General features: G+C 42.6%; 1 protein-coding gene across 1 annotated transcript; it reads right to left on the bottom strand.

Annotated features, from left to right (window-relative positions):
* Positions 1-4,862: 4,862 nt before the first annotated feature.
* On the bottom strand, positions 4,863-23,389 carry LOC139471158 (vitrin-like). The gene is made up of 14 exons (XM_071253426.1): positions 23,294-23,389; positions 22,725-22,778; positions 20,532-20,620; positions 19,088-19,159; positions 18,441-18,621; positions 16,172-16,257; positions 15,100-15,171; positions 13,651-13,741; positions 12,710-13,036; positions 10,196-10,771; positions 8,875-8,940; positions 8,001-8,329; positions 6,149-6,383; positions 4,863-5,078 (listed from the first exon to the last, which is right to left on the bottom strand). Exons 1-14 carry the CDS (start codon positions 23,313-23,315, stop codon positions 5,002-5,004), a joined length of 2,277 nt encoding a protein of 758 aa, XP_071109527.1. The 5' UTR covers positions 23,316-23,389; the 3' UTR covers positions 4,863-5,001.
* Positions 23,390-25,332: the final 1,943 nt, after the last annotated feature.

The following is a 25,332-nucleotide window of genomic DNA, read 5'->3' as shown; positions in this document are numbered from 1 at the left end:
CGTTCTTTACCTTAAATTACAAATACCCGTAGATAAACTATCACACAAGAGGTCAGCCAATCCTTGCTTGTTAAAATTATCTTGAAATTGTAATTTTATCTGCAAGTATTTGGTATCTTGAAAAAACACCTGATATAGTTTAAGATTCATTGTTTAAGAAAATATGGTGAAAACTGGTAAAAGTTGTGAGTAACGGTACTGTGGAAATGCAAGAATTTTTTTTTACCGTTATAACAAGAGCGAATGTATTAGTGACTGCTGCTGTTGAAATATCAAGTCACTGCTGTTCAAGCTACCAGCGGTTGAAGTACTGAGCCACAAGGAGTCCTATCGACAATTTTACAGAAGAAAAATTCGAACGAAAACAGTAAGTTTAGATTTATTGTTCAATGAAGGAAGTCTGAAACGGACTGTAGAGATATGCGCACTAGACTCCAATATATCTTAATAATATAGTCTTCGTAAAACATCTAACCCACACCAAAACAAAAAAAAGTAAATTCAAGAAAATTCAAGATGTGCATCTTAGAAAATAACAAAATGACGCTGAATTTGTTTCGTCACGATGTTCCCATAATGTATGTTGCATTAGACTTGCAGAGCCTTAGCCATGGTACACGACACGGAATCTGACGTAGGAGATGTGTACAAGTTCTTTACACTTGAGAAAGACGGAAGGAAAACATTTATGAGTTTAGATAGGGTTATTACCGAACTGCCGAAGCTTTTACACCAAGTATACGGTATGATAAATAGAACAAGCAAAGTAGGGGTCGTCTCAAAACCAAAACGGATATGAGACAGCTTTGATAAAGGCGTGATTTGGCGGACAGTGTACAAGCTTAATTAATTCGGGGGGAAATTAAAAAAATAAATTAATTATTGCTCTCCATGGGGTATCGATACATTGGACGTAGCGTTGACCGAACAGTTTTCAGTGGAAAATATTCACAGTTCACATTATCTCCGCACCATTTAGGACTGTAGCAGATCATTGCCCTTGATAAAATTTGGGTTAATAAGAATGATTCCACTGATTACATGTGGCTACCGTCCGATTGGAGAAAAGCACCCATGTTATCATCAGGAAAAGGTAATCGTGCCATTGTTTTTCATGCCGGAACCCTTGATCAGTGGCTTTTTTATGGATGTGAGGTAGTTTTCAAGGCGAAAAAGAAAACAATTGATTATCATTAGAAAATGAATGGTGATGTGTTCAAAGACTGGTTGGAACAACAGCTACCGCCCAATCTAAACAGCCCCAGCGCCATTGTCATGGATAACGACAGTTAATAAACTGACGTCCAAAAGAAACTTTACGAACTGAAAATATAAATTTCAGACAAAGTATAAAAAAAATGTCGATTAAGTCTATCTAAAACACATAACCTAAATACAACAATAGTGTATGCAGAAAATGTTAATCGTCTGTTACATGTTTGCGAGATAACACGCGAAATGTGAAAAACACGTGCACCACGGACAACTGCAAATGCGCGTGCGGGTAAGGGTATAAAACGATTGCAACGGCAAGTCAGACATCCACAGTGAGTGAGTGGGTGAGTTGCGTTTAACGCCGCTTTTAACAGTATTCCAGTTATATCGCGGCGTGTCAGCTTAATGTGGGAGGAAAGCCCGAAGTGATGCAGGTCTCAGACGTTTACCACTTCGGTTAAACCTACGAGCACGGGCATGGTGCTGACAAAACTAGAAACATAATCGGGGCGAAACGGGATTCGAACCCACAATCATAGGTTTCTGGCGTGCCAAAGGGACGCAACTCTGCACAGCGAATCGCGGCGTCTTAGACGACTGGGCCAACGCGACGGCGTACATCACGGCCTTGTAGCGCCAGTTATCTCACGCTCGGGACAAAGTACAGATTCAGATACGTCACCAGCAGGGTCACATGCTGGTTAAAGAAACCATCTGTAGAACAACAAATACTTCTTGATTCAAAACCCCAGTCTCCCAATATTCACCCCCTTTCAGAAACAGCTTTTAACTATTCCACCATGTCTCCAAGCAAACATTATGCACATACCGTTAACTCCGGTTATAACGAACACGCTTATAACGAACTGACGGATATAACGAACTTACTTTTTAGTCCCGACTATTGCTGTAGTTATGCTGTATATATGCTTATAATTAACTACGGTTATAACGAACTAAAAATAGTAGTCCCCTTGAGTTCGTTATAACCGTAGTTTACTGTACATGCATCTTAATTGCTACCCCGTCAGCGCATATATGAATGAAGTAAAATACCAACAATATTTTGAGACCACCCCAAACTCAGGTGACATTTGCACCTGTGAGAACGCACGGTCATCACCCTAGGACATGTGTTAGGTAATGATTACCTTAGGTTATAGTCCGTTTCAGATATGCACGACAAAACACGACTATTTTTCGAAGTTAATCATCATTTTACTTGTAAAATTACCTATTTTTTACTAATCAGTTTGTCAGTAGGGATAGTTTAGATTAAGTAGATTTGCGTTATTTTGATTTATACTATTTTCATAGACCTATTTTTCGTATTTATTAAATGAAGCTTAAAAAGCTGCTTTTTTCCGTCAGTACTTAAGTAACAGTAATTTCGTCACAATATAGATAATTGATTTCTGAATGACAAAATGTTTTCATTGCAAAGGTGATTTCGTTTTGATGTTTTAAAGGGTATTCATTGTAAATATTTTACCCTGCATTATCAAATGCTTTAATTTATGTGATTACATATTCATTCATCGATGCTCATGATGTCAATCACTGGACTGTCTTGTGAGGTGAAATTGGGTTTATTGCACTTATATAGCGACGTGCATGCACGTGTGTTTGTGTGGCTGCTTGTAGTAGTCCGGACTAATGCCGATTTATAGTGCTAGCTCATTGAGATACCATGCCGCAGTTTAACATGAATACCCCACACAGACACAGTATACTGACTCCGAGCCGACCAAACCTTGTTTTAGCCCCTTAATGCCGAGCGCCAGACAGGGTAACAACAAGTACCATCTTTTAACGTCTTTTGGTATGACGCGGCCGGGGATCGACCCCCGGACCTTCCGCTCTCCGGGCGGACGCTCTACCACTAGAGGCAGTCTATAATACCTAAAGTATACATAAGCGGTGTGTGTGTGATTGAACAACGAAGCGAGTGATACTAATGTCTCTTGAAAAGATTGGCTGCAGATAAAAACGTTTCAAACGATTTTCGCTTGAATTTTGAGGATTGTTTGGATTATTTAGACATCTTTCAATTTTTATCCTTAAAAGATATCCGATGTCAATGACCGCGAATATACCTTCTGTCTATATACCTATGTTTTGTTGTGTATTAGGTCCGGGTAGAATAGGTCTTCAGCAACCCATGCTTGCCGTAAAAGGTGACTATGCTTGTCGTAAGAGGCGACTAACGGGATCGGTGGTCAGGCTCGCTGACTTGGTTGATGCATGTCCTCGATCCCAATTGCGTGGATCGATGCTCATGATGCACTGGATTGTCTGGTCCAGACTCGATTATTAACAGACCGCCGTCATATAGCTGTAATATTGCTGAGCTCGGCGTTAAACATCAAACCAACCAACCTCTTTCCTTCGGACTTTGTCACTGTACGTGGTGACCATAGATATAGTTACATTTCGAATTTCAACGGTTCAGGACAGTTTGTCAAAAATGAAAGCAAATGTCATCTGAAATATTAACAAATATCTCTGTGAAATTAGTGGGGAAGACATTTAGGCAAGAAGAAGGCATCACTATTGACATTCACCAAAGGAGATAATTTGGACAAGAAGTTGAACTTAAGCTTCAGAAATATCAATGATCTTATATTGTTCCGTTATGGTCAAATAGCCAATTCCATCCACTGACTGACCCACTTGACCCTCGACCTAGAAATAGTAGAGCAGTAAAACAACCTTATCTGTTTCAATAGTTAGATCTGTGCATAAGTATTCAGATTGACAACAAGCTCTCCACAAGACTGTATGACGAGAGACCCGTGAAGATCCGGGGTAAAATAGGTCTTCAGCAAACCGATGCTATTCTACCCGATCTTTAGTTAGTTTCGTATCATCGCTATTTGATAGTGATTTCTAAACACATGCTCATGCACTAGTGGGAGTCGTACAATAGGCTCTGTTTTTGTAGAAATTTCTCATAAACATGGATTTTCTTTTCGTTTTTATTTAACTTCATGGTAGTTATTCTGGTTTAGTAGTAGCTTTGTGTAGAATCGTTACTTTATGTAGAAAATGGATTAACCTAATCCTTTCACGGGGCGTTGTAGTGTCGATGATGCACTAGTTGGGTGACGAAATCTAAACATGTTTTAATCTACGTTAAAGGATTTTAACATGTGGAAGATCTTAGAATCAAAACATTTCGAACATCTTGCAAAGACATAAACCAGCGCCAAGGGTTTCCAATTTGGCAGTGGAAATAATAAGCCCTGTAAATTAAAAAAAAAGGATGTGATTACGACGTGTCACCTTGGTGATTCTGGTCCTATCCGTTGGCCTGGATCTTTCGATTTGCTATACCCAGACTCGGTGGTCAAGGGACGTCTTGCACAAAGCGATCTTAGCGCTAAGATGATCGTAACTCCCATACATAAACATAGGCTTACGATAGTCTTAGCGCTAAGATCATTTTGTGCAAGTGGGCCCAGGTGAGCTACAGCGACGTGGCACCATGTTCTGTAGAGATGGCATACACCCAAGAGTAGCAGATAAAAACTGGGTCATGTTTTATATTACCAATGATTAGAGACTCTCAACCTCGGAAAAAAAAACCGTTCGTTTCTAGACATTAATATGTTCTCTTTAATACACACACGTTTATCTGCAGGAAACACATGAACAAATCCTTCATGATAATGTTTATTGAGTACTGGATAATGTTTATTGAGTACTGGATAATGTTTATTGAGTACTGGAAGCATCTGGCAGTCAAAGAATGTGCTTTTGAGGTGTAGACGTCATGCCACGTCCTTACCGCCCGTGGTTGCTGTTGTGGTTGGTGGTCGTAGAAGATGGTGTCACAGTCGTTGTAAATTTGTTGGAGAGATCTGAAGAGGAATGATAACTTTTACATATGTGTGCGTTTGTTGTTTAAAGCCGCACTCAGCAATATTCCAGCTTTATAACCCCGTCCTGTAAATAACCGAGTCTGGACCAGACAATTCAGTGATTGATATTATGAGCAAGCGCCCACGCCGCCGGAATATGTTAACACGACATCGACCAATTAACCCCCGATCCATTATAGCGCATCTCACAAGCAAAGGTTCCCGGGGACCTATTTTCTTATCCGGAAACATTCTACCCTGGTACCTACTTATAACAGCTTTTAACTGAAGATATGTGACCGAACTATACAACAGATGTTTAACTACAGCAACATGTTCAAATTCTTAGAGGAACCATGGAAAGTCCACCACACGCAATTACAATACTCAATCTTCAAAGTAGGAACAACACTATTGATACATGATAATACAGGTGTACTTCTAAACTTCAAATAGGGCACGGGTAGCCCAGTCGTCTAAGGCGCTGCGATTCGCTGTGCAGAGTTGCGTCCCTTGGACACGCCAGAAACCTATGATTGTGGGTTCGAAACCCGGTTCGCCCCGATTATGTTTCTAGGGTTGTCAGCACCACACCCGTGCTCGTGGATTTCACCGAAGTGGTAAACGTCTGAGACCTGCATGACTTCGGGCTTTCCTCCCACATTAAGCTGACACGCCGCGATATGTCTGGAATACTGTTAGAAGCGGCGTTAAACCCAACCCACTCACTAAACTTCAAATAACCATCAGATTGGTGAAAAAACAGATTCAGAAAGCAGCATGGAAGAAGAATACTAAAATAATGTTTAATATTATTTAATATTGTAATAATTCCGCGAGCGCATTTTTCAGTTTTTTTACTGAAAGGAACTAACATATCCTTCACTTCATTCATTATGAGGGAAACACATAACTCAGGACAAAATAGTATGTGATGTTATGTGTAAAAAGATGTCTTAAATGAATCGCAAACATGATCATTATTTTCAAATATGACATTGTCACAGTGTAAATGTAAGTTTTAAAAAAATGGAAGATTTTTGTTTAAACAATTATCCTTCAGTTCTTACCGCGACATCGTACAGCTGCCAAATATTCCATATAAAGCAGGAGACCATCAACGTTCTTCACGTTCAACATGTGTTCACTATCCGGGTCTGAGGCTAGGATCATTTGTTCCTTCAGGTCGACGTCATGTCCAATTCCAACAACAAAAATGGTCACGTTGTGCCTCTGAAGTTCCAAGGCTGAGGCTAACGTCTCGTACTTTGAATCTGATCCACCGTCGGTGAAGATGACAACGACCTTAGCAACATACAACACAGAATTAGTCATTTGATTCATGATGCCTGGGGGTATGAGTGAGTGAGTGAGTGAGTATGGTTTTACGCCGCTTTTAGCAATATTCCAGCAATATCACGGCGGGGGTCACCAGAAATGGGCTTCACACATTGTACCCATGTCGGGAATCGAACCCGGGTCTTCGGCGTGACGAGCGAACGCTTTAACCACTAGGCTACCTGACCGCCCCCCTGGGGGTATGAGGGCAGAACGGTAATTCAAAGACATGGAAAGGCACTAAAACATTTCAGCTGAACATGTTTTGCCTAAAAACAACTAGACAAGTTACAATAGACATCCTTTGAATGGTACATACACATTGTTCTTAACGACCACAACTTACTGTGCATAGTTGCATCCCTTAGCTGGCAGGATCTGCTGATCTTAGGTTTAATTCCGATTATTCATGTGATCTATGGTTTGACAGAATTACAGCAATTCGCACCTATCCTCCATTGTAAAACATGTCATATAAGAGTAGCAGCCTGACAACCAGACAAACCCCCAAATCATCTGTTGGTAAATAAATTGCAAGTGATTCCTGATATTTGATTGGCTAACAAAGCTTGGAAGTTTCCATAAATCGAAAATAAGACCACGCCTACCAACGAACAACTGTTTCCTGATTGGTTGTGATGTATTAGGGCGGGGCTTGTGATGCATTATTGCGCTGAATGATGTCACTGATTTGTGTTCGACTGTTATTTTGGCGTTTAAGGAGGTACACAAGTTAACCCCGGGTAAGGATTGACTCAGTGTGTACAGCGATCTTAAAGTCTTTACCTTCATAAACGCAAACAACCTGTGAAGATCCGGGTTAGACAAGGTCTTCAGCAACCCATGATTGCCGTAAAAGGCGACTATGCTTGTCGTAAGAGGCGACTAATGGGATCGGGTGGTCAGGCTCGCTGACTTGGTTGATGCACGTCATCGTATCCCAATAGCGTGGATCGATGCTCATGATGTCCGTCTCTGGATTGCCGGTCCAGACTTTTACAGACCGCCGTCATTGAGTGAATATTGCTGAGTGCGGCGTTAAACAATAAAAAAAAACAAAAAAAACCAAAGCAAACAAACAGTGAAGCATTCTAAATGTATGTACATATACCGAATGTAATGAGGCGCAGCAGATCCTTAGTTCGAATCCAAAATTCTCACGTATTTTGGTCCTTGCTTTATCGGCATCATACCCGTGCTCGTGGGTTTCCGGAAATCGGCCAACGTTAACGACCTGCATCACTTAGCCTTCCACTGAGATGCGATGCTATAACTGGAATAGTTTGTCTTGAACCCAAATAAGAGACATGAACAGTTACGAATTTATCGCAAATGCTTGTGACGTGTTTGTCTGTCTGTCGTAAGAGGCCACGAACGGAATCCGGTGGTCAATCTTGAGTTGGTTTATGCATGTCATCGTATCCCAATTGCGTGGATCAATGCTCATGATTTCAATCACTGGATTGTCTTGTCCAGACTCGATTATTTACAGACTGCCAGCATATAGCTGGAATATTGCTGAGTGGGGCGTTAAACAACAGAAAACAAACAAACTGTAAGCTTCTCAGAATGAGGAGTTCGAACCTTGATGGCATCCGATCGGCTACCATGTTGATACCACTGAAGGGCCCTTTCCAGGGCGAGATGGGTCTTTGTGCCGCCATCTGTTTGCACGGAGGACAGTTTGGAGTCCATTTCATTCAGCAGGCGTCTCTTGTCAGAGAAATCCTTGAAATGAATCAGTTCCTGCAGCTTAGTGTTGAATATCATCATGCCAATTCTTGAAGAATCAGGGGACACGTCAAACTTTCCAATAAGTTTATCAAGGAACTGATTCATCTTAATCCAGTCGTCATAATGAATACTACCAGATCTGTCCAAGATAAATGTGATGTCTTCCCGAGCTCCACATCCTGTAAAGGACAAAGGGAGGAGACTCTATCCAATTGTAATGTGTTTGTTTGTTTGTTGTTTAAAGCCGCACTTAGCAATATTCCAGCTATATGACGGCGGTCTGTAAGTAATCAAGTCTGGACCAGACATTCCAGTGATTGACAACATGAGCATCGATTCACGCAGTTAGGATACGATGACATACATCAACCAAGCCAGCGAACCTGACCACCCGATCCTGTTTGTCGCCTCTTACGACAAACATAGTCGCCTATTACGGCAAGCATGGGTTGCTGAAGAACATTTCTACCCCGGATCTTCACGGGCCCAATTGCAGTGTGTACATGATGCTGAGGAAGAATATCTTTAATTTCAAGTGCAACGTTAAAGATTGAATATATCCTGCGAGTGAGTATTGTTTTACGTCGCTTTTATCAATATTCGAGCAATATTACGGCGGCGTACACCAGAAATTGGCTGCACTCATTGTACCCATGTCGGTCATCGAACTCGGGTCTTCGGCATCTATATTCAGGAACATTGTACCTGCCTAAATAATGCTTACCTAAAAAGTTCAGGAGTTTGGGTCCTGCACAAGGGTCAGAGGCTATGGTTGGCAGTGGTCCACTTGCTGGAAAATATCAATATTCTTACTTACCATTTGGACCCGACAATATGATGCAATTAAGTGAGTGAGTGAGTTGGGTTTAACGCCGCTTTTAACAGTATTATAGTTATATCATGGCGTGTCAGCTTAATGTGGGAGGAAAACCCGAAGTGATGCAGGTCTCAGATGTTTACCACTTCGGTGAAACCCACGATCACGGGTATGGTGCTGACAAACCTAGAAACATAATCGGGGCGAAACGGGATTCGAACCCACAATGATAGGTTTCTGGCATGCCCAAGGGACGCAAAAAGGGGCACATCGAATCGCGCCCCCTGATGCCATCAAGGTATGAATGTATCATGGAGGTATATGTTAGGGGAGAGAATGTATGGAGGTTCCTCATAGTAAAGAAATAAATGTTCTTCCTTTGGTGTATCACTTCTAAATGCCTTACGGGGGCACGGGTGGCCCAGTCGTCTAAGGCGCCGCGATTCACTGTGCTGAGTTGCGTCCCATGGGCAGAAAATGCATTCAGATGTCACTGGTTTTAACACGCATTTGTGACAGAGGTCCCATTGGGTGAGGTGAAATGGGATTTAACGTCGCGTCCAAGATTATTGCACTTATATAGCGACGTGCATGTACGTGTGTGTGTTTGTGTGGCTGCTTGTACTAGTCCGGACTGATGCCAATTTATAGTGCTAACTCACTGAGATACCATGCTGCTGTTTAACATGAATACCCCACTCAGACACAGTATACTGACTCCGAGCCGACCAGTCCTTGTTTTAGCCCCTTGATGCCGAGCGCCAGACAGGGTAACAGCAAGTACCATCTTTTAACGTCTATTGGTATGACGCGGTCGGGGATCGAACCCCGGACCTTCCGCTCTCCGGGCGGACGCTCTACCACTAGACCACGGAGGCTGTCCAAAGGTCCTACTAAGAACTATTCAGTTTTATTGCCTATTGTGACACAACAATACGGCAAACAAGGACCGGAGTGGGACTCTTTGTTGGAGACACTATAGTGTGTGGTCACTATTTTTCTCTGTATAAATGTATGAGGCGATCAATGTTATTTTTCACAACACTTTTTTCAGGATATTCAGTATATCAATTGAACATTTATTTTCCTTGTCTAAAACCTGAGGCACCCTATTTCAGGAAGATCAGAGGCCCCCGCAGACAATGAAATGTCTAATCCTCTCCATGTATCCCTTTGACATTCTCAACAAGAATTAAAATCGAAACCTCGTTTTTTTCCCAGGTCTTACCTCTGCAGTGGCTCAAGATCAAATTTTCTATCTCTGGACGAAGACCATCGAAATGTTTTACATGCAGAAAATGCTGGCTGACGGGACTGGAAGGAATTTTTTGCAGCTGCTGCTCAATGTTCCCGATGTCACCAACAGCAACAACAACCACGTCAACTCCTCGGAGCTTGGCTTCGTCAGCAGCCGCCACAGCCTGATCAATATCATCTATAGCATTCTCTGTCAAGATGACGAGATGTTTCTTCGCACCGCTCCGACTGTATCGTCCTGAATACATATCTCCTAGGACGTGGTTCATTGCAGCACCCAAAAGTCCTTTGTCTTGGTCCACACTCGATGAACGGGCAAGTCCCAAAAGGGTCATGTCTACAGTTTCTGGATCGGACCCTTTGTCCAGATGAAGCACTTCCTGGACCCTACTGTTATAGAAGGCATAGCCGATGCGGGCCTTCTCTGGACCAACTTGCAGAGAGTCGGCAAATGCTTTTGTGAAAAGCTCAAAGACATGTTCATCATCCTCGTCGACATGTCTGGATGCGTCCACTAGGAATACAATGTCATCTTTTCCACCACATCCTGGAGAGAAAGGAATTGTTGGTGCAGATATTCTTCAACAGAGGGTTAATAATCAATAATATTAGTGGTAGAGCTCCATTAAGTCAATAAGTACGCATACGATTTGGTAAAAAGATGAGTTGAAATCGGGTTAAACATCGCGTTCAGGATAATGGAACTTAATATAACAACGCGCATGCGCGTGAGCGTGCGTGCGCGCATGCGTGCGTGTGTGAGTGTCTTCTTGTAGTAGTCCGAACTTGTACCAGTTTTTTAGTGCTAGCCGTCTGGGATACCTTGCCGCAGTTTAACATGGATACCCCACACAGACACGGTATCCTGACTCCGAGTCCACCGGTTCTTGTTTAAGCGCCTTAATGGCGACCGCCAGACAGGGTAACAACAAGTAGGGTCGACCATCTTTCAGTCTATTTTTGAATACTGTGGTCGGGGATCGAACCACCGGCCTTCCGCACTACGGGCAGATGTTTTATCCACTAGACCACGGAGGCGATCAGCATATAACAAATTTGGTTGACGAAAGTAAGTCTGTCATTCCTGGTTACCAGACCGCTGATTAAAAAATGGATAGATAAACGCAAAGGTGGAGTGGTTAGTGCTTCAGAAACTGACAATATATCATATATGGAACTTTTTAAATACTAGTAACTGAAATTTTATTTTTTTTAAAATGAGTCCGGAGCAATATGCCTAAAACATCTTTGTTTTGCAGCATACTAAAGAAAAGAGCTTCCAGCAGGCGAATCAGTTTTCGATTGTATGAGTGAGTGAGTGAGTTGGGTTTAACGCCGCTTTTAACAGTATTCCAGTTACATCATGGCGTCGATTGTATGACAATCAACTGGTTTAACTCATACAGACGAAATGGCTTGTTTAACGCCGCTCTCAGCAATGTTCCAGCTATAGTGGCGAAGTGCCGTATCAAATCGGCCCAGACTCAGTTTTTCGAGAAGAGGCTTTCTGAACGACCACTGCATCGAGTGTATGTACAGTGTGTTGAGAAGATCAGCAATCCTGCTGAATATTTCCCTTGGATGAAATCGTCTGGCCTGAAAAGTGGAACAGAAGGCTTTCTGTTTGCGGCTCAGGACCAGTCACGTCCAACTCGAAACCGTCAATGTGTGATTTTGCTTCAGAATGTGAATATGAAATGTAGATTATGTAATGAATTTAATAAGACTGTCAAACACATTGTGATTGGATTCCCAGCTTTGGCACAAACTCAGTATCTTAAGCGACATGATGGGGCTGCTCGATCATTTTATTACCGTCATCGCCATGCGTGTGGTTTTAACACAGAGGTCCATCCATGGTACGACCCGGAATATGTAATCTGGACGACACAATCCAGTGATTGACATCATTAGCATAGATCTACGCAATTGGGTCAGCGAGCATGACGACCCGATCCCGTTAGTCGACTGCGAACCCGTTACGCCCTTTTAGGGCAATCATTACATGGGTTGTTGAAGACCTGTCATAACCCGAATCTGCCGACAAAATGAAAGTATCAACTGTGATTGTCCACATTTTCCCCATGAAGATTATGGGGCAGCAAGATACCCATTGCAAAGCTTGGTGTGACAACTGACCACGATGCGGATCCGGGGGTCACGCTGTGTGACCTCGTTGAGACTCGATTATTTACAGACCGCCGTCATATAGCTGGAATATTGCTGAGTGCGTCGTAAAACAAAAACAAAAAAACCATAAAACAATATACCCCACTAATTCAAATTCGGCATCGTTTCTGATATCCAGTTCCTGTTCTTTGTTCCACGTTTGTTATTGGGTATAAATGTCCCCTTAAAACCACCACGAAAAGGTCAACATCTTCTGATATTTTTTCCTTTTTTTTTTTTTTTTTGATCTATTGTCCGTGATATATGTAAGACCAGGCATCCAGGTACTCATGCCCAAGTATCTTACAATACTTACCTACGTTGATGAGGGTGTTGTTCAGAACTTGAGTTGCCTTCACATTGGATAGAGGAGGAAATGTTGGACAGATTGTTGGTGGGATCATCGTAGTCTGTGTAGTTGTGATAGTAGGGGAAGTGGTTGGAGTCGATGTTGTCGTGGGCGTTGTAGGTGTAGCTTTGGGCGTTGTTGACGCAGTTGTGGGCGTTGCTGACGCAGTTGTGGGCGTTGTTGACGCAGTTGTGGGCGTTGTTGACGCAGTTGTGGGCGTTGCTGACGCAGTTGTGGGCGTTGTAGGGGCAGTTGTGGGCGTTCTAGACGCAGTTGTGGGCGTTGTAGGTGCGACTGTGCTCGTTGTTGTGGTGGTTGAGGTAATAGTTGATGGAGAAGTGATTGGAAGCAAAACCATATATTTTATATATTGAAACTATTTTAAACTTCAAACATAAAACAAACAAGCCATGTGATTTCCGTATAGATGCAGGGATAAAAAGATATAGTATTCCTGCTGGTTCATTCTAACAGGACCTTTTCACCACTATTCTAGGGCGCTGGGATCATCATAATCATCATAATAATATTAATAATAATATTAGTTGGGTTCCCGTGCCAATGGCTGTATTTTTGCTGAAAGTTTAAAAACGCATTCATTTACCACTTATGTGGTTGGGAGGAGTGTTGTGGGTATGTCTAAGGCGCCACAATTCACTGTGCAGCGTTGCGTCCCGTGGGCACGCCAGAAACCTATCATTGTGGGTTCGAATCCCGGTTCGCGCCAGTTATGTTTCTAGGGTTGTCAGCACCACACCCGTGCTCCTGGGTTTCACCGAAGTGGTAAACGTCTGAGACCTGCATGACTTCGGGCTTTCCGCCCACATTAAGCTGACACGCCGTGATATAACTGGAATACTGTTAAAAGCGGCGCCAAACCCAACTCACTCACTCAATCAATCACTCACCCGTTGGACAAATGACATTACAGAAACTTGTATTGCAGCAGTGGAAGCAGGGATGATACACGGTGTGTTGTTTGTTGAAGATCTCACATTGCTGAAACGATAAATTGTTCATCCATAAATCAAAAATGTAGATTTCAAATAAAACAAACAAACACAAGCGTCTTCTGGTACAGTTTAAGTACAGCTACAAGCTGTCGCTTGTACTTTCTCAGTAACTGGCAAGGAACCATTCTGATTTACCAGTGCCATGCAATGGGTGGTTCTATACTTACAGATGCAAATAAAAACGACAAACCCCTGTCCCTAATTATACAAAGCTCTGCTTTACAAATGTTTAAGTTTCAATTAATTGTGCTTTTAATCTTTAGCTTGGCTTTATAGAAAGTAATTCAATTAAAGGGGCGGTCGGGTACCCCTAGAGGTTAAAGCGTTCGCTCGTCACGCCGAAGACCCGGGTTCGATTCCCGACATGGGTACAATGTGTGTAGCCCATTTCTGGTGTCCCCCGCCGTGATATTGCTGGAATATTGCTAAAAGCGGCGTAAAACCATACTCACTCACTAATCCAATTATATTCATAATCGTTAAATGTGTTTGGTTGTTTGGTTGTTATTCAAAGATGCACGAAATATTCCAGCTATATGACGGGGGTCTGTAAATAATCGAGTCTGGGCCAGACAATCCAGTGATTGACATCATGCGCATCGATTTAAGCAATTAGGATACAATGGCATGCATCAACCAAGTCAGCGACCCTGACCACCCGATCCCGTTTGTCGCCTCTAAAGAAAAGCATAGTCGCCTTTTAAGGCAAGGCTGTGTTGCTGAAGACCTATTCTAACCCGGATCTTCACTGGTCCATAAATATAAAAAAGATAAAATGGAATGGGATAATTGATGAGTTGGTTTGGAAACAACTGTGTACATCCTTTCATGTACATGAGTGAGTGAGTGAGTTGAGTTTAACGCCGCTTTTAACAGTATTTAAGTTATATCACGGCATGTCAGCTTCTCAGATGCAGGTCTCAGACGTTTACCACTTCGGTGAAACCCACGAGCACGGGTATGGAGCTCAAACCTAGAAACATAATCGGGGAGACCCGGGATTCGAAACCACAATCATAGGTTTCTGGCGTGCCCAAGGGACGCCTTAGACGACTGGGCCACCCGTGCCCCCTCATGTACACGAGGGCGTGTCAGCTGTATGTGGGGGTGCCTGACATGAGGCAGGTGAAAGACGTTTACCAATTTGGTGAAACCCCCAGCGGTAAGGTGCCGACAAACCTATTATGAATGCGTAATGAAGGCGAATCACAATCTGGAATCTGGCGTACCGTGAACAGTAGCTCCTGGTACGACTAAGGGCCGCAACTCTGCAGGATGTATGTTGGAACCTTCGGCTGCTTGGTCATATTGCACGTAGCTATAAAAGCAAATATTCCAACTAACCTTCTCTCTCGCACACCCGGCGGTGTAGACCAGCTCGAACTGATCCGTGATTTTTTCTTCAATGTAGCAGACCTGTAATGCAAATGCTTGATAAAAATAAACAAAACTGATCCAGTTTGGGATATGTTTTTTGTATGAGCTGACGTTTTGTTTTTTGTTTGTTTGTTGTTTAACGCCACACAAACAAGGTTAAACAACTGACAAACAAACAAAACGTCAGCTCATTGAGTCGTTTAACGCACGGGTGTACCAGAGCAACAGAATAGACTACATCACACACACACACACACACACACACACTCACACACTCACTCACACACACTCACACACACACTCACACACTCTCTCACACACACACACACTCACTCACACTCACACACTCTCACACACACACACACACACACACACACACACACACACACACACACACACACACACACACACACACACACACACACTTATGATCGTTGTTCGAATCCCGGTTCGACCCGATTATGTTTCTAGGTTAGTCAGCATACCTGTGCTCATGGGTCTGACAAAGTGGTAAACGTCTAAGACCTGCATCAATTATAGCAGACACAAAGTGATATAACTGGAATACTTTCAAAGCGACGTTAAACCAACTCACTCATCACTTACAACGCTACACTCGACAATATTCTAGTTGTCAGACTTATTCCTCTTAATTGTTGATTAAATGTAACTACAGCAGTGTGTACATATACATAGTGTAGCTACGGCACCAAATGCTCAAACAATATTTCTAAAGAGACAACTTTCTGGGTATCTGGAATGGTGGGTATCCTAGTGGTTAAAACGTTGGTCGTCACGCCAAGGGTCCGGGTTCGAATCCCCACATGGGTACAATGTGTAAAGCAATTTTCCAGCAAAATCACGGCGGGGACACCAGAAATGGGCTTCACACGCTGTACCAATGTAGGAAACGAACCCGGGCCTTCGGCTTTGCTAGAGAACGCTTTAACAACTACGCTCCCCGTCGCCCCTGAATGCGAGATACCAACAATTATGTCAAGGCAGTATATTCTAAACTGCCCTTATATTTTGTACTTACCTCATGGAGGTCACATATTTTTATTCGGTCACAATCTGACATGTTCCTGATGTCATCACATCCAGCGCACTTCAGATGTTGTATTTCTGTAACGTAGTGTTTGCATATTATTTGATCATTTTTATGTCCCACTATAAAAGGCATTAGTTGAAAAAACTTTAAAAATACAGAGCAAGGTGTACCTTTTAAGGGACATGGTGGCCCATTTGTTGCCAGTCTGCGATAGTCAGACGAGGGAGATCGAAAACTATTTAAACTTACAAACAAACCACTGAATCATTGTCGTGAGCTGTAGTTTTGTTTAACATAGGTGAGGTGAGGTGAAATTGGGTCCAAGATTATAGCACTTATATAGCGACGTGCATGCACGTGTGTTTGTGCGTGCGTGCGTGCGTGCGTGCGTGCGTGCGTGCGTGCCTGGCTGCTTGTACTAGCCCGGACTAATGTCGATTTATAGTGCTAGCCCGCTGAGATACCATGCCGCAATTTAACATGAATACCCCACTCAGACACAGTATACTGACTCCGAGCCGACCAGTCCTTGTTTTAGACCCTTAAGGCCATGTGCCAGACAGGGTAACAACCAGTTCCATCTTTTAACGTCTTTTGGTATTACGCGGCCTGGGATTGAACCCTGGACCTTCCGCTCTCATGGCGGACGCTCTACCACTAGACCAGGGAGGCGGTCTGTTCAACATAGTCCCCTCGCGGTTTAATACACGTGTTCCATCTATTCTGGTCTGTCAATCGGCCCTCCACAGCAACAAGCAAGTGCGGGTACTTTTTAAATCTACGACCACGCAAGTGTTTTATTTTTTTCAAATTTGAACACATGTGTTAGTGACTGGGAGGTCAGATCTGGGCCCACTTGCACATAGTGATCTTAGCGCTAAGATGATCGTAACTCCCATACTTTGACATCGGCTTACGGTAGTCTTAGCGCTAAGATCGCTGTGTGTAAATGGACCCTGGTGCATAGCTAAGATGGAGCAGTAGCTCGTTTCAGCATCAACTACAGCAGCCACTGCTACATGGAGGATTGTCCTGACGGAGGACAACATCATGTCGAAGATTTTCATGGCACTTTTGTTTGACAGATTCACGGAATATGTTTAAAAGGTTGGGATGATATTTACCATTTCCCGATCACTTTCAAAATTAGGATACATGTGCAAAAGGTAAACTAGAAAAATGATAAACTTCCCCTGATAAAGAAGTAAGCATATACTCCGAAACGTTGTGTTCCTCATAATAAAAAGTTGACGTCCATAAATTCTCTTCCTTATGTGTATCACTTCTAAATGCCTTGCAAAGACCTAGAAGTACCTCACCATGGCCTCCACAAAGGAAGTTCAGTATCTAACTTGGTGGTGTATTGTCTTTGTGTTAACCTTAGCAATACTGCAAGGTCGAGGTCAACTCACCATGCCCTCCACAAAGGAAGTTCCGTATATAACTTGGTGGTGTATTGTCTTTGTGTTAACCTTAGCAATACTGCAAGGTCAAGGTCAACTCACCATGGCCTAAACACAGGAAGTTCCGTATCTAACTTGGTGGCTTATTGTCGTTGTGTTAACCTTGACAATACTGCAAGGTCAAGGTCAAGGTCAACTCACCACAGCCGCAACAGAGGTAGTTGGTCAGTATCTAACTTGTTGGCTTATTGTCGTTGTGTTAACCTTAACAATACTGCAAGGTCAAGGTCAAGGTCAACTCACCACAGCCGCCACAGAGGTAGTTAGTCAGTATATAAGTTGGTGGCTTATCGTTGTTGTGTTAACCTTGACAATACTGCAAGGTCGAGGTCAACACACCACAGCCGCAACAGAAGAAGTTGGTCAGTATCTGTGTTAACCTTGACAATACTGCAAGGTCGAGGTCAACTCACCATGGCCTAAACAGAGGAAGTTCAGTATCTAACTTGGTGGCTTATTGTCGTTGTGTTAACCTTGACAATACTGCAAGGTCAAGGTCAACTCACCACAGCCGCAACAGAGGTAGTTGGTCAGTATCTAACTTGGTGGCTTATCGTTGTTGTGTTAACCTTGGCAATACTGCAAGGTCGAGGTCAACACACCACAGCCGCCACAGAAGAAGTTGGTCAGTATCTAACTTGGTGGCTTATTGTTGTTGTGTTAACCTTGGCAATACTGCAAGGTCGAGATCAACACACCACAGCCGCCACAGAAGAAGTTGGTCAGTATGTAAGTTGGTGGCTTATTGTCGTTGTGTTTACCTTGACAATACTGCAAGGTCGAGGTCAACTCACCATGGCCGCCACAGAGGTAGTTGTTGCAGAAGTCGTCTTCACAGCACTCCTCACAGGCGTGGACTGCAACGTTCTGTCGCCTCCTCCTCCCAATTTGGGTCTGACCAGTTGTCTGAGACTGTCCTGCTAGTCTCTGTTGTATCTCTGCAGCACTGACGGTGAACCCGGCTGCTGAACAGATCTGAAGATGCATGTCTACACTGAGAAGCAAAAGAAACTACACATCTCAGCTGATTTTTTCATAAGTTTGATTGTCATTTGAAAAGGTCTTAAGTCAGCGATCTATTATCCAAAGAAAGAACTGTACTTGCGTTTTGTCAGCATTCAAAGAATTGTACACAGTTTTATTATCTTATTTATATAAATTTGTGTATAACTTTTAGAAAACAAAATTTTAATTATCTCTCATTATGCCAAGATGCTGATGGGTATCTTAGATATTTTATCTTATAAATAAAAAATTGCTTTTCACGGCACAAATTTAAAAAAAAATCATTTGTTTGCGAGTTCTTTTTTTACCAAGTTCATTATAAACCACAGAGGCATCTTTTGGAGGATATGCGATACATTTCTTTGAAACCACGTCATACACATCTGTATAACAGTTATAAGTCTTCATAAAGTTTGAAAATACATCTGACACTCACTGATGCCTGTTTACAGCCGATGTCGTAGAACATCAAGCCGTTTGATGTGATATACTGCTCTGACATGCATATCTGGAGAGGACATGATGACAAATATAAGTATCAATGTCATCGGAGAGAGTGAATCGGGTTTATAATAGTATTCTAGACTTGTTGTATCACGACCGTCATCTTTAGAAGAAAGGAAGTCACCCAGTAATGCATCTCATAGAGGTTAAGGGGGCACGGGTGGCCCAGTCGTCCAGGGCCCCGCGATTCGCTGTGCAGAGTTGCGTACCTTGGGCACGCCAGAAACCTATGATTGTGGGTTCGAATCCCGGTTCGCCCCGATTATGTTTCTAGGTTTGTCAGCACCATACCCGTGCTCGTGGGTTTCACCTAAGTGGAGACGTCTGAGACCTGCATCACTTCGGGCTTTCCTCCCACATTAAGCTGACACGCCGTGATATAACTGGAATACTGTTAAAAGCGGCGTTAAACCCAACTCACTCACCCATAGAGGCTAACCACCATGGTTGAAACACAGGGCGAAAACAAATAAGAATCATAGCCGCGAATTCGAACCCACACCAGGGGATCTTGGAAACTAAGGGAAACTATTATGTAGTTGGTAACAGTGAGTGAGGCTGGTTTAAGGCCTTTTGAATAGTATTCCAGTCAGCTTGTCACTGAAGAGCCCGAAGTGATGCAGGTCTAAGACGTTTACCACTTTGGTGAAACTCATGGTGCTGACAAACCTGGAAGTATAATCGGGACGAACCGAGATTCAAACGCATAATTATAGGTCCCTTGTGTGTCCAAGGGACACAACTCTGCACAGTTGATTGCAGCGCCTTAGGCGACAGGGCCACCCGTGCCCAAGCTGGTATGATCCACCCGCAGTGACCTTATTGACCGCCACAGTATGACCTTAGATCGAGTCAAACCTCTATCTGGAAGGTTTACGTGTTTATGCGTAACCTACAGAATGGCGAATGTATCGTAACATTGTTCGCATGTACCAACTTTACTTATACGCTCGAGCCGTCTCTCGTATTAAATATATTTAACTACGGCTATAACGAACACTAATTTTAGTTCGTTATAACCGTGGTTCGTTATAAGCATATGTACAGCAGGTGGTCGGTGAAAAAAGTTCGTTATATCCGTCAGTTCGTTATAACGTGTTCGTTATAAACGTAGTTCACTGTAATGATACTTTGTGACAATACAGCATATAACTAGAATGTTATTTTTTAAATATACAGTAAACTACGTTTATAACGAACACGTTTGTAACGAACATTCATTTTTTAGTCCCGACCATTTTGGTATACATGCTGTATATGTGCTTATAACGAACTACGGTTATTACGAACTAAAATAAGTGGTCCCTTTGAGTTCGTTATAACCGTAGTTTACTCTAGTAAGATGCCTGATTCGGTTCTTGTAGGACTGTTCTTACCTCACCGGGGGGACACACGACGCTCGTGGCACAATCACGTGGATACGCCACCCTGTCACACTGCAAGCAGTGGACCTGTCCTGGTGGCGCTGTGGGAGTATAAAGAGGATGCTCAATTGCATTGTGAGTGAGTGAGTGAGTGAGTGTGTGTGTGTGTGTGTGTGTGTGTGCGTGCGTGCGTGCGTGCGTGCGTGCGTGCGTGCGTGCGTGCGTGCGTGCGTGCGTACGTGCGTGCGTGTGTGTGTGTCCCAGTGACCAGTCTTTGTTTTATCCACCTAATACTGACCGCCAGGCAGGGTAAAAACAATGACCGTTTTTGAACGCCTTTGGGTATGACGCGGCCAGGGCTCGAACCACCGATCTTTCGCTCTCTTGGAAGACGCTCTATTCACTAGACAATGGAGTCGGTTTATTTTTGGAAGGGGACGATCAATTAAGGTTACTGTTTTAATATGTTTTTGTTCAACATGTTTTATTAACAACTCAATCTTTTCAGGGTATCCAGCGTACACTTGCTTATTGTTTTCAAGAAAGGAGACAGAATTATTAAAATCTAGGCTACAATTCTTTTTAATGATCCCTGCTTTCTCCAGACACAATGCATATAGCTATTTTGAATATACAGTAAATTACGGATATAACGAACACGCTTATAACGAACTGACGGATATAACGAACTTACTTATTGGGTCCCGACTATTTGCTGTAGTTATGCTGTATATATGCTTATAACGAACTACGGTTATAACGAACTAAAATTAGTAGCCCCTTTGAGTTCGTTATAACCGGAGTTTACTGTACAAAAAACATGTATTAAATGTTCGGTGAACCATTGGAATGATGGGGTCTCCAAAGGTATTATATGCTACGGTTAGTGAGTCGGTGAGTTGGGTTTTACGCTGCAATGTTTTCTAGAAATATCACAGTGAGGGACGTGTTAAACCACTTGGCTACCCCACCGCCATTGTTTTTTTATGGGACAGGACTGGTCACCTGTATTAATGCTTGTCATTCGATCGTGACGATCGTGTGGTCATGATAGGTGACCAGCTCATTGAACGTCACCGTACCCGTCAAGGATTGGCCAATGATGTTGAGAACAATGCCATTATGCTATCCAACGGTCTCCTTAAGAACATTGGCCGTCTACCCCAAGTCTTTTCAGGGAAGAATGTGAATGAATATATGCCTAGAGGATGAATATATGGCTTATTCATTGCTATGCCTTGTTTAACTGATTATGAAGCATACACTGACCTGTCCATTGCTTGTGAGTGAGTGAGTTGGGTTTGACGCCGCTTTTAACAGTATTCCAGTTCTATTACGGTGTGTCAGCTTAATGTGGGAGGAAAGCCCGAAGTGATGCAGGTCTCAGACGTTTACCACTTCGGTGAAACCCACGAGCACGTGATTATGAAGCATACATTGACCTATCCATTGCTATCCCTTGTTCAACTGATTATGAAGCATACATTGACATAACCATTGCTATCCCTTGTTCAACTGATTATGAAGCATATATAGACATAACCATTGCTATCCCTTGTTCAACTGATTATGAAGCATACATTGAACTATCCATTTCTATCCCTTGTTCAACTGATTATGAAGCACAAATTAAACTATCCATTGCTATCCCTTGTTCAACTGATTATGAAGCACACATTGAACTATCCATTGCTATCCTTAGTTCAACTAATAACGAAGCATACATTGAACTATCCATTGCTATCCCTTGTTCAACTGATTATGAAGCACAAATTGAACTATCCATTGCTATCCTTAGTTCAACTAATAACAAAACATACATTTACACACCTGTTGCTATCCCTTGTTCAACTGATTATGAAGCACAAATTGAACTATCCATTGCTATCCTTAGTTCAACTGATTATGAAGCATACATTGAACTATCCATTGCTATCCCTTGTTCCACTGATTATGAAGCATACATTGACATATCCATTGCTATCCCTTGTTAAACTGATTATGACGCATATATTGACACACCTGTTGCTAACCCTAGTTTAACTGATCATGAAGCACATATTGACCCTACACGTTGCTGACCTTAGTTTAACAGATTATGAAACATGTATTCACCTAGCTGTTGATGTACCTGTTCAGCTGGTTATATTAACCTGCTTGTGGTTATCTCTAGTTTAACTTATTATAAAACACATATTGACCTACCCGTTGCTTTTGCGGCATCGCCAGCCCCATGTTGAGCACAGAGAGAAGCTAACGCTAGGAGAAAAGAGTTCTGTAAACACATGTCCAATATTATGTTGAATGAGTAAATGAGTGAGTGAGTATGGTTTTACGCCGCTTTTAGCAATATTCCAGCAATATCACGACGGGGGACACCAGAAATGGGCTTCACACATTGTACCCATGTCGGGAATCGAACCCGGGTCTTCGGCGTGACGAGCGAATGCTTTAACCACTAGGCTACCCGACCGCCCCTATGTTGAATGAAGCATGTCACACACATTGCTCCTTTCAAATTTTTGGAAGCAAAATTTGGAGGCAGAGAGAGAATGAAATAATTCATCACATTAACTGCTTTTATCCTTTTACATTTACTTCCTTCTTTAAAATAAGTTTTGCAAATATATACCATTTTTATGTCTGGAATCATTAATAAATAGAACAGATGGTTACATTCAGAATATTGCGTAAATAATATATGTATACTAGTATATATACACAGTGTGTATATTAGAATATATTTTAATGATAGTCAGTCTAAGCGTACTTACAGAAAGCTAGTTTTAGAAACATTTTCCATAAACCATGCAACAGTCTCAGGATTGGTAGCTTCAAAGCGCCGAAATGTTCTCCTTCTGCCAACTGGTATGGCCTACATAGGGACTGGGGCTGACTTGAAATGGGGCGTTGATAAGAACTTAAATGCATAGTAACTATACATGCACGTTAGCATTTTTAACCGGTCACATGTCACGACATGCTTTGTCACGATCTTGTCTTTTTGAAAAATGGGACTCGAATTATTGTCATAAATGTTTCATTTTCATATGCTAGAATATAAAGTCGTTAAACGTACACTTAAACCAAATCGTAGAATATGAAACGCCAAAGCCAGAGAATAATTATTCTCGATTATCTGCCGAAACAGATTCCATTGGGACTAAATGGCAAACTAGTGGTAAACATTATATGAATGGATCACTGAAAATCAGTGATGACACCAGGTGTTCGCTAAAAGAATAAGTATATTCGGTGTTTTTGCCATATTTTGAATATTGTTCTTGATTTGACCTTTCTATTTTGACCATGTCTTGATGCGCTCTCATAGGGCTTTCAAAGGCACCGTATTTCATTGTGCAGACGGGCCATGATCCAATGATCGCAGATTCGAATCCCAATCTCATTAAAACCAGACCTTAGTTCTCGCTACCGCTAAACAAAGATCTGGAGACATCCCATTCGGGGTCACGCCAGAACGACCTTTCATCAAACCAATCAGAGCGTCGCTTACCAGATCATGAAAGTGACAGTCGGATTGTGATTTCTAATCATACAACCTCGAAAACTTTAACACGGGGTATTCCGAGCGATAGTTACGGGTTTAACAACTGAATCCATACAATCTGGACCATCTATTTGCCATTCCAGAATGTTCTTTTGTTTTGGTTTCAAATTTGTAATCGAGAATTTGTCAAAATATGTTTCGAAGCGTAGTCGCCAATTTGAAATTAGTGCCATAAAGCACGAGAAAGCTGCCTACTGATTGGTCATTCGATTGGCCGTTCAAAGTTCGCGCAAGGTCGGTCTGACGTGACCCGTAATGGGATGTCCTCAGATCTTTGTTTAGCGGTACCGTGAACTGATCTGATTTTAATGAGACTGATTCGAATCCTTGCTTTTTGCATGGCTCAACCCTATTTCCAAGTGACAAGGCAGGTAGCTGAGGTGAGTTGAAATGGGGTTTAACGTCGCGTCCAAGATTATTGCACTTATATAGCGACGTGCATGTACGTGTGTGTGTTTGTGTGGCTGCTTGAACTAGTCGGGACTGATGCCGATTTATAGTGCTAGCTCACTGAGATACCATGCCGCAGTTTAACATGAATACCCCACTCAGACACAGTATACTGACTCCGAGCCGAGCAGTCCTTGTTTTAGCCCCTTAATACCGAACGCCAGACAGGGTAACAACAAGTTCCATCTTTTAACGTCTTTTGGTATGACGCGGCCGGGGATCCAACCCCGGACCTTCCGCTCTCCGGGCGGACGCTCTACCACTAGACCAGGGAGGCGGTCGACAAGGCAGGTAAAGATAATGTATTGTGATTTCTGTCAGGGTTCATATTTCTGAGGGGCCCAGTCATCTAAGGCACCTCGATTCGCTGTGAAAAGTTGCATCCTTCGTGCACGCCAGAAACCGGGTTCGAATCCTGGTTCGCCACGAATATGTTTCTAGGTTTATCTTCACCATACCCGTGCTCGTGGGTTTCACCGAAGTGGTAAACGTCTGAGACCTGCATCTTTTCGGGCTTTCCTCCCACATTAAGCTGAGACACCGCGATATAACAAGAATACTGTTGTTAAAAGCGGCGTTTAACACACTCACTCACTCACTCACTCACCCATAATTCTGAAGTAATCTACACAATAACGACACCTTCAGCGCCACTGACATGAATGTGCTTAAATATGTGCTTCAGAGTGAGAGTACTTATGTTTGCTTTGTCGTTGCACTCGGCAATAATCAAGCAATCTGACGGCGGTCTGTAAATAATTGAGTCTGAACCAGATACACCAGTGATTGACACCA

Source organism: Haliotis cracherodii, unplaced genomic scaffold (assembly GCF_022045235.1).
Source record: "Haliotis cracherodii isolate W230 unplaced genomic scaffold, xgHalCrac1.p SCAF_22, whole genome shotgun sequence".
Lineage (NCBI taxonomy): Eukaryota > Metazoa > Mollusca > Gastropoda > Lepetellida > Haliotidae > Haliotis > Haliotis cracherodii.
Note: the sequence above shows the minus strand (reverse complement) of the source record. Positions and strands in the feature narration are given on the sequence as shown.

Excerpts from the sequence above, each read along its gene's own strand:
- LOC139471158 (XM_071253426.1), bottom strand. The coding sequence starts at position 23,315 with ATGTTTCTAAAACTAGCTTTCT. Across the intron at positions 20,621-22,724 it reads CGATGCCGCAAAAGCAACGG|CGCCACCAGGACAGGTCCAC; the intron begins GTAGGTCAATAT and ends ATACTCCCACAG. Across the intron at positions 10,772-12,709 it reads CAACACCCTCATCAACGTAG|GATGTGGTGGAAAAGATGAC; the intron begins GTAAGTATTGTA and ends CTTTCTCTCCAG.